The 16,980-nt window shown below is 36.9% G+C and overlaps 1 protein-coding gene across 1 annotated transcript; it reads left to right on the top strand.

Annotated features, from left to right (window-relative positions):
* The first annotated feature begins 12,006 nt into the window (after positions 1–12,006).
* On the top strand, positions 12,007–12,840 carry LOC114032316 (olfactory receptor 8D2-like). Its single transcript, XM_027847565.1, has one exon. The coding sequence runs from the start codon at positions 12,007–12,009 to the stop codon at positions 12,838–12,840; it is 834 nt and encodes a 277-aa protein (XP_027703366.1).
* Positions 12,841–16,980: the final 4,140 nt, after the last annotated feature.

Raw genomic sequence — 16,980 nt, 5'->3', positions numbered from 1 at the left:
CTATCTATCTATCTATCTATCTATCTATCTATCTATCTATCTATCTATCTATCTATCTATCTATACATATGATTTTTTCCCCTCCAACTACCCTAATACTGACAAAGGTCTGTTGAGTCACAAATATCATCTTTCCATGTAGGAATGTAAACAGTTCAACCTTAATAAGTCCCTTATGGTTTCTTTTTCCTGTTTACCTCTTCCTGCTTCTCTTGAGCCTTATATTTGAAAGAAAAATGACCTAATTTAAAGAGATAGAGAAACCGCATTTTGCTAAAGGTAACATGGATAATGAATCAATATCAAACATATATGCATCAAATTCTTGAAGGAAAAGCTAAATCAGTTACAGGAGAAAAGAGACAGTAAAACTATACTAGAGGGGACCTCTGTTTACTATTGTTGGACTTAGATAAATCTGACAAAAAAAACAATAAAAAAGAAGTTAAGGAGATGAATAGAATTTTAGAAAAGTTAGATACAATTGGCTTTGGAGAGTATTGAATGGAAACAGAAAGGAGTATACCTCTTTCTCAGGCATACATGACACCTTCAAAAAATTGACCATATATTAGTGCATAAAAACCTCACAAAGAAATGCATAAAAGCAGAAATATTAAATGTATCCTTTTCAGATCATAATGCAATATAAAAGTTTTTAGTAATTTGAAACAGATTAAAATTAAATAGAAAAAAGATTATCTTCAGGATTACTAAAAAATGAATTGATCAAAGAACAAATCAAAGAAAGAATCAATAATTTTATTAAAGATAATGACAACAATGTGACAACATACCAAAATTTGTGTGATGCAGCCAAAATGGTACTTAGGGGAAAATTTATATCTCTAAATACTTATGTCAGTAAAAGACAGAAAGAGCAGATCAATGAACTGGGTATGCAACTAAAAAAAATGGAAAAAGAGCAAATTAAAAATCTCTAAGTAGAAATACAAATCCCAAAATAGAGATACTGAGAAAACAAAGGAGAAAGTAAAAAATTGAAAGTTAAAGAATCCATTGAATTAATAAGTAAAACCAGGACCTGACTTGAAGAAAAAAAAACCCAGTAAGAACAAACCATTGCCTAATTTGATGTTAAGAAAAGAAGAAAAATAAGCTCTCATTGATTAATTTTGCTTTTGATACAATTTCTTCAGTAACATTTCTTTTCTCATTCTTCTAGAAAACTATCCAATGTAGCAAATAGCACTTTTTTTAGCAAAAAAAGTTTAACAAAATCAGCATAACTGAACAATACATCAAAAAGGTCTCAAAATATGTGCAATGTACAAGTATATACTTTCTACCTCTACAAAAGGATAGAGTAGAGATATCTTTTCATGTCTCTTTTTTTCATGTCATTGTTTGCTCTTTATAATTTTACAACATTTGTTTTGATTTTTGTGGTTCTTTCCATTTACATTTTTGAAGTCATTTTGATGTATTTTCTTGGCACATCTTCATTTTGCATTGATTCATGTAGATCTCTCTATGCTTCTCTGTATTTATCACATTTGTCATTCTAATAACAATAATATTCCATTATGATTATGTTCATGTACCACAACTTATCTTAAAACTTTAACATATTTCCTAGATAGCAGTTACTTGTTTCTTTCCTTCTGGATAATCTATGCATTAAGATGCCCTCTATGCTTAAGATCTTTATATCTAAGCCTAATGAATGGTTATCTGACTTAAGCTTTGAAGCTCACTCTCTTGGAACTGGTTCAAAGATGGAAGAATACACACACATACAATCACATACACACACATTATATATATACAAATACATGTACATATATATCTATATCTATATCTATCTATCTATCTATCTACCTATTTACACCCCCCCCCCCCACACACACACTTGGGTATAAAAATTCATCTTATCCTATAGGGGAATAAGAGGGGAAAAATCTAAGAGAAAGGAGGGGAGTGAAAGTCAAGTTTACAAAGTAAAGTTCATGCCCTTTGTTGTTCATTCTAAAAGGTCTAACAGGATGACCATTTTAATTGATTTATTAGCATAATTCAAAATTACTTTAACGGAATCAGGAGAACTTATACCATCACATGAATGCTATTTAAAAATAGTTCTGAAAGTCTTAAGAACACTGACTCATGCAATGATCAACCATGATTCCACGGGACTGATGGTAAAGAATGCTACCCACTTCACAATACAGAGGAGATATACTAAAGTGTAGAATAAGACAGACATTTTTGGACATGGCCAGTAGAGAAATTTGTTTGTTTCACTGTGCTTCTTTCTTTTTTTTCTTCTTCTTCTTTTTGGTGAGGCAGTCAGGGGTAAGTGACTTGCACAGGGTCACACAGCTAGTAAGTGTCAAGTGTCAGAGGCTGGATTTGAAGTCAGGTCTCCCTGACTCCAAGGCTGGAGCTCTATCCACTGTGCCACCTAGATGCACCATCACTATACTTATTTCTTTTCAGGGTTTTTCTTCTTTATTCCAATGGGGTGGGAGAGGCACAGAGAGAAAAAATTATAGGTTTGATCATTGAAAAAACAACTTAATTAAAAAATAAATGCAGAGAGCTTTAAAAGTGCCTGCTTTTGAAACTTGAATAAAAGTTTGTTAGTGTGACAGAAACAACCTACAAATAGCATTTATTTCTTTTTCTTTGGCTAACTTTTAAAAAAATTAATTTATTTTACCCCAGTTATATGTAAAAACAATTTTTGACATTTGTTTGTGAAACTTTGAGTTACAAATTTTCTCCCTTACTCTCTCTCTACTCCTCCTTTTTGAGAAGGCAAGCAGTTCTATATAGGTTATACATGTGTAGTCATGCAAAACTTATCCATAATAGTCATGTTGTAAAAGAAAACAGGCAAAAAACCCTCAAGAATAATAAAGTAAAAAAATGTGCTCCAATCTATATTCAGATACCATCAATTCTTTCTCTGGGGAAGGATAACATTTTTCATCATAAGTCCTTCAGAGTTGTCTTGCATCATTTTATTGCTGAGAATAGCTAAGTCACTCACAACTGATCATCTCACAGTATTACTGTTACTTTGTACACAGTACATTTCATTTTGCATCAGCTCATGCAAATCTTTCCAGGTTTTTCTGAGAGCATCCTGGTCATCATTTCTTATAGTACAATAGTATTCCATCATAATCACATACCACAACTTGTTCATCCATTCCCTAATTTATGGGCATCCTCTCAGTTTCTAATTCTTTGCCCCCAGAAATGAGCTCCTATAAATATTTTTTTACATACAGGTTCTTTTTGTTTTTTAATCTCTTTTGGGATACATACCTAACAGTGGTATTGCTAAGTCAAAGAGTATGCTTGGTTTTATAGCCCTTTGGACATAGTTCCAAATTGCTCTACAGAAGATTTAATCAGTTCACAACTCCACCAAGAGAGTAGGAGAGTCCTTGCTTTTACTCCACCCCTTGGCTACACCTCTTCAACTAGCATTTAAAGGCAAACAATACACTCACAGCTGAACTAACCACCATTTTTTTTTACGATGCTACTAAATTTACCGTATTTCTCCGACCCCACCCCACCCCGCCCCTTTCTCATTTGCCATTGACTGTAGCAGCAGCATACATAGAGACAACTGTGTAACAAAGCTGTACTAAACCAGTAAATTTGCTTTTGAGTTCCATATGCTAAATACTTTCATTATTCCTATAATCAAAATTATGAGTTTCAATAAGCAAAAATAATTTTACCTTATTGCATTTTTCTTGAGAAACTCAACAGAAATTAGTTTTAAAAACCATGATCATTAAAAGAAAAGAATTCTTTAGAAAACCAACACTTTCTTATGTAAGGACAGGGGACAGGATGAAAATTAGTTTCTTAATTTTAATTTTTCCTGACAGTGTTGGGGATACACATAAACACACACACACACATAGCTCACAGCTTCTTATAGTCAGTAAAAACAAAAACCTGTTTGATTTCAGTATCCCAAAGTCTAAGAAATACAAGAAAGAAACAGTACTGATGGTAGGAAGAAAAAGAGCCCAACTTAATTCCTTCCACTTTTGCAACATAAGCTCTGATTAGTAATGCAAAGGTATTTGCTTTAAAGACTGAATTTTTATCTCACCCATACCCTTTTAAAGGTTCTAGATTTTATGGCATTTCAAATTGCTATATGTTTCCTAGACAGCAGTTACCTATCTCAGCTTCTGGATAAATCTTTATGCACCAAGATGCCCTCTATGGTTAAGATCCTTATATATAAGTCTAATGAATGGTTATCTGACTCAGGACACCAAGCACATTTTACAAAGTTCAAACCCTTTGTTTTTCATTCAAGGCCCTTCATGATCTGATGAGATGCTATTTTTCTCTCTCTGAATTTTTTTTGTGTGAGGCAATTGGGGTTAAGTGACTTGCCCAGAGTCACACAGCTAGTGAGTGTTATGTGTCTGAGGCCAGAGAGATGCTATTTTTCCAGCCCTATAACCTAGTTTTTCATGAGAGACATGAACATAATGAAATGTTATTGTGCCAAGAAAATAATGAAATGGATACCTTCATAGGAAACCAGGAGGATCTTTATGAACTGATGCAGAAGGAAGTGAGTAGAATTAGGAGATCAATTTATTCAATGATAACAGTACCACAGAGAAAAACAACTTTCAAAGACTTTAGAACTCTGATCAATGCAATGATTAACCCTGGGTCCAAAAGAATGAAGATAAAACATTCTACTCACATTTCAATAAAGAGGGGATTAATTTAAAATACATATAGAGATTTTCACTTTTGCTGTCATATAGAATGCCTGGAAGGAAGTACCAAGAAATAAGGCTAGAAAAGTTAGGTCGTTATCAGATTGTGAAGTGTTTTGAATGCCAGGTTGCATTTGAACTTTACCACTAAGGAGCCATTGAAAAATTTTGAGCAGAGAAGTGGCAAGACTAGATTAATTGATAAACAAAGGGTCTTGAACTGATTTGAGGAACAATTGAGGAGAAAAGGAAGAGAAATGAAGGAAGGAAGAAATCAAGGAAGGAAGGAAGAAAAGAAGAAAAGAAGGAAGGAAGGAGGAAGGAAGGACGGAAAACCAATTACGAAACTATTACAATAGTTCACGTTAATGATAATGAAGGATAAAGTAGAGTGGTGATAGTAGGAATAGAGGGATTGTTTTCGTTTTGGTGAGGGAACTCAAGCTGATGTAATTTTCAACTCTGGTTTCAAAGACAGAGTTGGGCAGGTATGTGTGAAGTTTCCTAGGCTACACTACAATTTCCCTATAAGGATTTACTTAGAAAGGTTATTGTGAATATTTGTATTCAGCAACCAATGATACTTATTTCTGATACTTCTTTCTGACCTGATACTTATTTATTCATCACAGATCCTGATCCCTTGAGATCTTTCCTAAAGGCTTTAATTGCTTTATCATGAATTGTGTCTTCCACCAAGAGTCTAGTCTCCAGAGATGTGTCATCCCATGGGAATCAGGGACCTATGTATTTCTATCCGCCATCTCATTACGTTAAAATAACTAGTTTCTCATCCTCCCTTCATCATGTCCTGGGAGGAAAATGTCTTCAGCAAAGCTTACCTGAACTTCTTTGAAAAGTCAGAGAAAAATCCTGATTTATCTTGGGGAGGTCAGTGTAGACAGGGGACTGGATTTACTTAAGTGATCATAAATTGTTGGGTTTACATAATACTCCAAAATTGTCTTCTAGAAAAAGAGAAGGTGCTGCCACTGTGCTCAATCACATTTAAAAAGTCACTACTACCAACAGCAAATTCTGAAAGGAAAGCCCCCTGACTGCTCTAAAATTGCCTCTCTGGTAAATGGTAAGTATGAATCCTCCTTTTTCTTTCCTCTTCCTCTCTCATTTTTAAATAACTGATTCCCAGTTCCCTGGATATATTCAGTATGGGTTTGGGTTCCTCAGAAGTCCTCTCAGGTTTAAAGATACAGATGCAGGGAGGTCATCTGCTTACTGATAACCTTATGATGTCTCGAAGTTGCCACAGCTACCAGTGACGTTTGTGAACATAGGAGACAAGATAGCCAATATAATATTAGTCTAGCAATTAAATCTCAGAGCCTATACCACTAGAAAATTTTCATCCTTCAAAGCTCCAGGATTGATTTGTCCAACTCCAGTTGTAGCTAGTATAATGGGAGAAGTCTGAAATAACTGAGAAAACAAAGATTTGAGCTTTTTAGAAATTGATTTGTTAAGCAATGCATACCAATTGCATAAAAAATCTGGACTAGACCTCTTCTTTGCCACTAGACCCTGAATACAGTGGGAGACAGATTTTTATGAATTAAAAGAAAACAATTAATGAGATATAAGCCAGTATACAAGATTAAGTAATCTGATTCTAATTGGTGGAAAGATTAGGGGCTGTCTGAATTCGGAGGTTCAGAACAAGCAAGTGTAATTCCCTGAAATCAGAAAAAGAGTTTTCCTACTCCCCTCCAAGTGTCTGTATTTAGTCAAAGGAACAAAGAAACAATAACTGACCAATACAGGGACAGTTTTCAGATAAAACATATGGATTGTTTGAAGTGTGCAATTGTAAGAAAACTTCTTGCATCAGTTCTTGGATGTGATTGAGTTTCAGATCAGCAGAACTTAGGTCCTTAGTCAAGGGTCTCTAAGCAATAGGAAAAGATGGTCTGTCTTCTCAGCCATGCAGGGCTAGGTTCAAATAATGCAATGAAACTTTCTCACAATTCCCATAATTGAATAAAATTTTCTCATAAGACAGAAATTGGGTTAGATTCATAGTTGAATAAAAAGGGAACTGAGCTAGAGCTAGAATTGAGTTACAAGATGGAGTCTATGTGTCTCGCTCAATTCTCACAATTCCATCACTAAGCTATTAGAAATCAGTGAAAAGTTATGGGTTGCTGAGGTTTTTGTGGGTGGGAATATTTTGGCCTGTATTTTTATGATGATAATAAATAGTGACTCTTGAATTCCTCCTGCTTAGAGATCTTCAAGAGGAGGCCAGATGACCACTAGTTGGGCATCTTGCATAGAAAATTTCTGTTTCAGTGATTCTCTGAGCTGTACTAACCTTATTTAGCTTCAATCCTTGGAGCTCTGATCTACCTTATGAGAAAGTTCTTTGTGGACAAAGAACACCTGTCAGGGGTAGATTATGTTTTTTGAGACCTCAAGTACTACGACCTCAGTACTCACCTTCTTTTACAGCTGTTTCTCAACACACTCTTGTCCTGGAGCCCCTGAGCTACTAAAGAGAAAAAGAATGCAGCCAAGAGGGGAGGACCCCAATCTAACTCCGGCAAATTCCATTAATATTAGGACTTTTGGTACTGAGATTATAATTCAAACTGATGTAATAAATTATGGATTATAACTGATCAAATTCTACCTCTAATATTCCCTTCCATCTTTCAAGAAGTAATTAGGACCTCTATAACCCTAGGCCCTGTTTAAATTTTTCTCTGTTTTCATTCTCTGAACAAAATAAAATGTGATCTTATACTTCTTTATGAAGTTCCTTTCAACAATAAATAACTGACATTTACATAAGTGTTTTAGGGTTAACAAAATGCTTCAAGCCTAATCTCATTTGTTCTTCACAAGAGTTCTGTAAAAAAGGAGAACGTTCTCCATTTTGACTTTTGTTTGAGGCTACCTTATTTAGAGAAGTGGCTTCAGTGTCTAAGGTTGGTTGCTGTCGTATACTTCCTCCTGACTTCTTCTCACCACATTTTTGCAAGGCACTTGATTTCATTGTTTTTTTTTTCTTCTCATGAAATAAGGATAGAAAATCTACTGCTTAGGGAGAACTGTCAGTGTGTCAGAGACAAATAGAAATAATCCTACTAGGAACTGTACTGTGCAAATAAATGCAATTATAATGAGAGGGGAGAACATTTGAAAAGGATAAAATTAAAAAAAATATTGTTTTGTATTTTTTTATGAAAGGATCTGATGTCATTTACAGTGGCTTTGCCAATAAAAAAGTGAGCATTCTTTCTCCTAATATAATCCCTAAGTTCTGTCCTCCCATATGGACTCCAATAAAGCAACCTTCAGTTTGAATCAGTTTTTTGGTTCGCTATCCATTCACACCCATAGCTAATGAGCTCTCACTATTGCTTCTTTTTTTTTTAAGACTAGACCAACTAAAAGACACATTGCTTCAAAGCAGAATATATTTAATGAAACAGTATTCCAAAATAAGTGAAATCATAGCTCTCCCACGTACAGAGGATCACAGTCTTCTAAGAATGACCACATTAACAAAGGAGGAGGACATCTCTGATAGGGTACCTATGAGAAGGGAACACTTCCAGTGGGGCAGATGCTTAGGGAACATGTGTGGTCAAGGCACATGGGTTTCTAGATTGATTCACATCTCTACCAGTTTCACAGTAGCTGATGTTTTATGTGATTTCATCAGGGAAGCTGCTTTCTCCATTGAGTTGGATTCCTTTGCTGCTATGTTCTGTTTGCTGCAGTGCTCTCTGCTGGACATCTCTGCTGAGCTCCTAATTACAGCTCTTTTCTGGTCCTTTCTCCTGAGCTGCTTTCCTTTGAATTTCTCTCTTTCTATTCTCTGCTACCATCTGATAGACTTCAGCAAAAGGGCAGCCTCTCTCCTATAGGCAGAGAGCACATTTCCTTTAGCCATAGTTCTAGAGTTATTTACAGTCACCCCAGCTAGCTAACCAGCAAAAGTCAGCAGGTCTAAAATGTGTCTTGTGATTTCTTTTTCTCCTGCTGTCCCTTAGGGATCCTTTCATCTAAACAGTTATCTGATTTATGGGTTGAAAATCTTTTTAACTCCTATGATATCCCTGAGTCACAAGCCTGGGTTCTTTTTAAATGATCCAAAGGACTCAGCATAAGAAAACTACAAAGAAGCTGGAGGGAGGAGTTTGCTTTCAGTTCTCCATAATGTCATTGGTTCCTACAGAAATCAGCTCAAAAGCAAAACTGAAAAAAAGATGGGAAAGAATTTGCAGAGCTTATAACCTTTGTCTTATCTCCAGCAGATCAAAATTCCCACATTTCCTATTGCCTATACCTTGGTTTCAGATTCCATGATAAAGGAATAGTGTTCACAGGATAATAAGATTTAGAGGTAGAAGGAATTTTAGAGATCATTTATTTCAATCAACTCATTTTACAGATGAAGAAACTTAAACTCAGAGAGGTAGGGTGATTTACTTAAAGCTACACAGGAAGTAAATAATATTCAGAACCAGGCTCTCTGTCTTTAGTGGTTTTCCCACTACCCCTGTTCTCCATCAATGGACTTGAGATCAAGATGAATGCCAACCTTGTCTAAGCCCAATGGGGCATCTGTATTTCTCAGTGGGTTCAACTGTCTCTCTGATGGAAGCTTCCTCTTTTCATTTTTGAATCAGAAAAATAAGAGTATTTTGTCAGTGAATCTTATACATACATTTCATAGCTAATTACAGAAAGTTTTGTCTCTATTTCCTTAGTCACTAAAGGGTCTAGTTCCTGTAGCTAAGGAAAACCCAATGTCCCTTTCCTGTTTGTTTTTTTATTGGAAAGCCAAGGGTTTTCAACTAATGAAGCCCTAGAAAACATAACATACTAAAGCAGTAAAGGAATTTCTAGGGTCTCTTGCTCAAAATCTTCATTTTACAGATGAGGAAACCTAAGCCCAGAGAAGATATGACCCTGAAAAAGAAATCACCCTTGAAAAGAAGCTAAGTCTATAAGCAGACTCTCAGAGATGGAAGGGATAACAGAGGCCATCTATTTTAGTCATTGTGAAGGAATCTCCTCTGTAACACTGCTGATCATTGGTCAGCCAATCTTATTCAAAAACTTAGAGAGAACTGTTAATCCTGAAGACAAAATCCAAAGAGTCACAGTGGTTTTGTCACCACTATTAACTCTAAAAATACCAAAGAGCTCACATAGGTTATCACAACCACAATTAACTCTGAAAAAGTAAAGTAAAAAAAAAAACGCAAACAAACAAAATAAAACAAAAGAGATAACAGAGGTCATAAGCAAAAAATTTTCTTTATTCCACTGGAAGAGGGAAACTAGACACATATGTCAGGGCCTCCTCTAGGAATAGACCTGCCTTAGTGTGGTCAAATCTCAATACATATACTAGTGGCTGCACAGTGAACTATAGACCTGACAATGAGTGGTAACAGCAACAAGGAGACAAGTTTGATTCTTAGCAGGGCTTCATGACCAGAACGTGGTTCATACAGGTGTTTGTCCAAGCTCAGGGACCACCTAGTGCTAGTGTAAAACAATTCTGGGATTTTGTTGTGGCTGAGTTCATCCAGAGGGTGAGCATGAAGGATTGTTGTTATGTCAACCTCAGAACACAGCTTTTTTGCTGGGCCTTAGCTCCGGAAAACAGGGTGACCCCTAAAAGTAAATAGAGGGGTAGTCTTGGCATGGGGATCCTTGACAGGGCAATCAATAAGTAAAACCTTGGAGGCAGCCCATTTCTCTTTTAGTATGTTCCAAATTTTAGAATTTTTTTCTTTAGAGTTGAACCAATTTTTCTCTCTGATGTTTTACCCATTGCCTAATCCCAGCTAAAAATATAACTATGGAGTAGAAGCAGCAATACTCTAGGGCTTTCAAAATATTTTGACATCAAGTCTTACAAGCATGAGAAACTATTATACTCTCTGCATAGTGACCCCGATGTTGTGGGTAGCTTCAAATCCCTTAAATAAAATGGTCTAACTATTTTTGTCTGTGGGACCTAGATTTTTTTCTCCCTTGAAGCCTTGTCTGGTCTAGTCAAAGTCTATTAGACCCTTTTATAAATGTCTGATTTAGTTGTCCTTGTTACCATGACTTGAATTGCTTCTCTGCATCTTGAGTAGGTCAAACTCAAAGAAGGAGATACAAGTCTGTAGGAAAGAGGATGATTTTAAAGCAATGGACCTTTGATTCTAACAACCAATTATACATTCAAATGAGTGTTTGTCAGAGTTGTCACCTGTAGAGACTATGCATAACCCTCTTCTTTACCTTCCCATTGTCTGACTGCTTTAGTTTGTATACTATGGAACTTTGGCCATCACTCTGATTGCTCTTTCATAGAGGAAAAATCCAGAGCATTTCTTTGACAGGAGGTCTATCCTCATGCCTATGGTTAATTTGAGATATGACCAGAGCTGTAAATTTAGAATTTATGGTCCCCGAAGGCAGAGTTGCTTTTCATTCCTAGTGGCTATTATAATGCTTTACGTGCAGTAAATACACAGTAAATATTTGGTGGACTAAATTGAGGACTGAGAGGTAGTATCTATTTTTTGCTGTAGGCTGAGGGTGACAGTTACCCAAATTATGTCCAAGTACATGTCTTATGCAATCATTCATTTGAAAAAATGGCTGGGTTGTCCACTAGGTGCTATGGTGGAGATAAAAGTAGGTATAGGCCCCTCTTTTGCAAACCTCTGACTTATAGGTTCCATTAGACTATGCCCAGAGTGAGGCAGTAGGTTTTGTTTCTATGATATCACTGAGTGTTCCTGTGGGCATTTAATTTGAAAAAGTGAATTTTGGAGCTTCTAGGTAAGTTAGAACATGTGCGTGAGCTTCACACATTTCCTATTGGGCTCAAATACAGTGATGTAGAATCTCTCTCAAACAGCAGAAGTGTAGTTGCATCTTGTGGGACAAAGCCTCTGGTCCCATTGTGTTGGCTTCCCAGAGTCCTCAGGGAACACTGGTGGGGACAGGGTATCTAAGAGTAGACAGTGTGGATTGTACTCATAAAACCTTAGAGTTGGAAGTGAGTTTAGAAGTCATTTATTCTAATCTCTGAACTCACAGAGGAATCCAATCTACATAATTTCTAGCAGGTATTTATTTAGACCATGTCCTAAGACATTCTACTAATGATGCACTCACAGCTTCCAAAAGCAACTCTAGCATGGGCAGGAATATGCCACTCTGTTCCAAGGAGGGAAAATTGCCTAGAATGTAACTCTTCTCTTCAATCTCCACAATTTTTATTTATAGGAAAATGGCCACAGGAAACCAGTCTACAGTGATGAAGTTTATCCTCGCAGGGCTCACAGATCAGCCAGAGCTCCAGCTTCCTCTTTTTCTCTTGTTCTTGGGAATCTATGTGGTTACCGTGGTGGGGAATCTGGGCATGATTTCATTGATTGCTATCAGTTCTCAACTTCACTCCCCTATGTACTATTTCCTCAGTCATTTATCCTTCATTGATCTCTGCTACTCCTCTGTCATTACCCCTAAAATGTTAGTGAACTTTGTGACAGAGAAGAATGTCATCTCCTTTCTGGAGTGCATGACCCAACTCTATTTTTTCCTAATTTTTGTCATTGCTGAAGGTTACCTTCTGACAGCAATGGCTTATGATCGTTATGTGGCCATCTGCAGTCCTTTGCTTTATAATGTTCTCATGTCTCAAAAAATGTGCTCTGTGATGATGTTGGTGGTGTATTCCTTGGGATTTTTTGGTGCCACAGTACATACCAGTCACATGGCAATGCTCTCCTTTTGTGGATCTCACGTTGTCAGACATTACTTCTGTGATATTCTTCCCCTGTTAAGTCTCTCCTGCTCAAGCACCCATGTCAATGAAGTTCTTCTTTTTATTATTGGGGGAGTAAACACCTTAACTCCCACTCTGGCTATCCTTGTCTCTTATACTTTTATCTTATCCAGCATCTTATGTATCCTCTGTACTGAGGGCAGGTCCAAAACCTTTGGTACCTGCAGCTCCCACCTCATAGTTGTAGGAATCTTCTTTGGGTCTATCACTTTCATGTACTTCAAACCTCCTTCTAACAACTCTATGGAGCAAGAGAAGATATCTTCAATATTTTAAACTACAGTGATCCCCATGCTAAACCCTTTGATTTATAGTCTGAGGAATAAGGATGTGAAGAATGCCATTAGAAAAGTGGTTGGGTATTGAAGCTTCTCCTGGGTTTCAGAATTTCCCAGAAGTGGAGGAAAAAATGACTCCAATGGGAAGGTAATACAAATTTGTTTCTTGGAATCACCTCTTGTCTGGGAAGCCAATCTATTCTGATAGTAGCTAGTGTTCTTAGCACAATTCATGAGAGTATTTCCTTCATTAGTATCTTGAGGTCAGAAACCATATAGGCCCTTTTAAAGCTTTCTTAGCATCTATTACAAGGATATGCTCTTACTAAACAGTCAATAAATACCTGTTGAAGGAATCAGTGAATAAGTGAAATAAATGAAATCCCCCTCAAACTCTTTCCTGTTCAGTAGTTATTGATAGATTTTCTCTTCTTTATAGGGATTCAGATTAATGTGCAACTCACTCCTGTTCTTTTCAAAACTACTTAATAATTCATGGTTTTGGGTTTCTAACATATGATCCCCATGTGGACCAGGGAGAAAGTTTGAAGAAGGTTTAAAGAAGATCATGGAATGCCCAAGAAGAGAGACTGGCCAAAGTCTAGCAGTGATTCTCCTCATCTATCTCTCTTTCCCTCATTATGTATTTATATACATACATACGTATGTGTATATGTATATATATATATATTCATTTTTAATGTGTATATACACACATGTATGTATACATAAGCACACTCATATATATATATATAGATAGATATAGATATAGATATAGATATAGATATATTCAAGTGGTTGATGAAGCCAACTCAAACATCCAACTCAAAACGGCACTGAGCTGATGGTTAAATTTTCAGTGTGAGCATTTACAGATAACAAATTAGCAAATGCTATAAATCAGGGCTTGGTTTATTGTTTTGTTGATTGTATAAACTTAAGAAAATGATGGAAAATGTTAATAATACAGATTGAAATTTAAAGTGTGACATGCACACATTTCCCCCCCCCCCCAGGAATCTAGTTTTTAATCATTTACCAATATAACACTGCATATACATGTACATATATGCCATCAATTGCATGGTATTAGAGTCACTTAGTTTCATGACATTAGAAGTGTAATGGACTTTATATTTCATTTAGTCCAACCACATTATCTAATAGATAAATAAACTGAAGCCTGGAGAAGTGACTTGCTCATGGTCACACAGTTAGTAAGTAGAAGAGATGAGCTTTATTAACAACAACAAGGACTAACATTTATAGATGACTTTAACACTTGGAAAGCACTTGGCATGTTATCTCATCCCATCTTTAAAACAAGCCTTTGAAGTAGGTGTTATTAATATCTCTATTTTGGGTATTTTAAGTGAAGAAATTGAAGCAGAGAGAGGTTAAGTGATTTGACCAGGGTCATGCAACTAGTAAGTGTCTAAGGCAGGCTTAGAACTCGGAGCTTCCTGACTCCAAGTCTAACATTCTATCCAATGTGCCACCCAGTTTCTCAAAACACAGATCCTGTGACTTCAAAGTCATTGTTATTGGGAAATTTAATACTGTACCTTGCTGCTTCATGTATGCATATATGTATGTATGGAGATATATATATATATATATATATTTACACTACATAATACTACCCTGTTGTTGTATATGTGTGCATACATATACATATATATGTATTTTCCTTCAAACTTTTGATTTCATTGATTGAAATATGTGTGTGTGTGTGTGTGTGTGTATGTGTGTGCATGCAAATACGAGCAACTGGGGTGAAAATTCCCTCTTCTATTTCAGAGCAGCATTTTATCCATAACTCCTAGTCTTTGACAGCTGTCTCGAGTAATGGCAGTTTAAATGATGGCCAACATGAGTCTTTCTGATTTCCAAACTGGGTCTATATGCATGGCATAAATGTCCTCCCTCCAGACCCCCACTCTCTCCCTGCCCCCAATCTTTCAAGTTTTATCCAGTAAAATGAATTATTAGAGGTCTTGGGTGTGAAATAATCTCAACCTATTTGCAAATACTAAATAGGTGAGAAGCATAGATCTTGATGCAGAGACAGGTATGGGCCATTTTTGGTAAGCAGAAATGACAGTGAATGATGAACTACATAAAAATGCACATCTGTACCCATAAACCAAAGGTGGGCAATGTGGACCTCTAGGTCCTCAAGTGAATTGTAAAGTTTGGACTCGGTCAAAGGACCATACTTTAGGACCTAGAGGGCCACATGTGGCCTCGAGGCTGTAAGTTCTCCAACCCTGCAAACAAATGTATAATATGCACATATATATGTACATAAGTACATATATAATATAAGGGAAAATGTATATCTTTCTACTTATTCACATAAACCCCATAACATCTACAGGAACATATAGTAGTAATGATTTGCACCCAATCAATTGCTCAGTCAATAAGTATTAATCAGTACCAGCTATGTACCAGGCACAATGCTAAACAATGAAGACACGAAGGATAAATGAAGAAATCCCTTGATCTTAAACAGCTTGCATTTTATTGGGGAAGAGAATATTTACATATTTACATACAATATATACATAGGTATATACAAGATAGAGGGATATGAATTGGACCTGTGATTTTATTGGTATATGGAATTCCCAGGTGAGGAAACTCTCTCTACCATTGTAGGTTGGCACCTTCTCTAACTATAATTTTAGAGAGTTGCTTGGGGGCACTGAAAGGTTAAGGGACAGGCAGAGTCACAGAATGTATCATTGAGAGGTTGGACTTGAGTCCCGGTCTTGCTGGCTTCAAGGGTGGCTCTCCATCAATTATGCCATGCTGGATACAAAGTAATTATTTGAGGAAAGGTATTAGCACCTGGGGGAATTAGGGAAAATCTCTTACAAATGGCAGTGATTGGCCTGAACATTGAAGGAAACTAGGGATTCTAAGAGTTGAAAAGTAAGGAGAAGAGGTGTTCTAGACATGGGACACAGCCTAAGCAAAGGCTGGAGATGAGAAATGGAGTACTGTGTGTGAGGAACAGTAAGAAGGGCAGTTTGGCCAGGCTGTCTTAGGTGTGAAGAATAGTCTGGCCTGCTTCTGATAATAGATCAACAAACATAAATCCTCTCAGAAAACAGTAGTAGTACTATCTTAAGTACTTAAGAAACAGAAAGCAGATATGGTTTCTGCCCTCAAGGTGTTTGTAATATTGGCATTAAAAGCCCTTTATAACATAGTGTTCTCCCCACGTTTTAGTCTGCTTGAACTTTATTATCCATTCTCCTAGACCCTTATTCCCCTTCCCCCTGTCCCCAAACCTAGTCTTCGATCTAGTGATGCAGCCTCCTGGCTGTTCCATAAACAAGACATACTCCATCTCTGACCTCCAGGTATTTTATCCGGCCATCCGCTACAGGGAATTGATGGTGAGATCAGTGTGTCTGTTTTGGGGGACCAGGAAGATCTCTTTCCCATCCTGCTTTTTTGAAGCTGAGAAGAGGATGCTGCATAGCTTTGGTAGGCCCAATACTGCATTCTCTTTAGGTATAGCTAACTAAGGCCAGGTCTGAACAGAAGGTGGGTCTGTTGCTCTGATGACTGCCTAATGGAGGTGCTCTTATGCCAGGCTTTCCTGCTTTCCATTCCCCTTGGTTCTCTACTTCTCCAAGGAAAGGAGGATTGTGCACTGCTCCACCTCTCACCTGATTGTTCCTAGTCCTGTTCCCGTAACTCACCAATAGTTGTATTCTTGTCTTTCTTTGCTTGCTTAACCCACAGTAGAGAAGTCCCAGAGCTATTGGAGGCTGAACCCTTCTTATAATGTTCTCTGAACTTCAGGATTACCTGTCTCACTTCAGATATAACTGGCAGTCTCTGTGTTAGCAGATGATGACATCAGATGCACCAGAATCATGCATAAAGCCCTGGCTCAATCTCTGCAGTGTGATTTTACCTGCATTCTCAGGATTCACAATGCTGATCTGTATTAGTCTCTGACCATATTACTCCGCCCTAAGGGAAAACTCAAGATTTTTCTCCTTTGCCCTGCACGGTATTAGAGACTAAATTAAAGTCTTCTGTCATGTGGCTCTCATTAATGTCAGCTAAATTTTGCATGTATTTATGGTAGATGACATCTGACTGTGGATCAATG

Source organism: Vombatus ursinus, unplaced genomic scaffold (assembly GCF_900497805.2).
Source record: "Vombatus ursinus unplaced genomic scaffold, bare-nosed wombat genome assembly UNPS02015414.1, whole genome shotgun sequence".
NCBI lineage: Eukaryota > Metazoa > Chordata > Mammalia > Diprotodontia > Vombatidae > Vombatus > Vombatus ursinus.
Note: the sequence above shows the minus strand (reverse complement) of the source record. Positions and strands in the feature narration are given on the sequence as shown.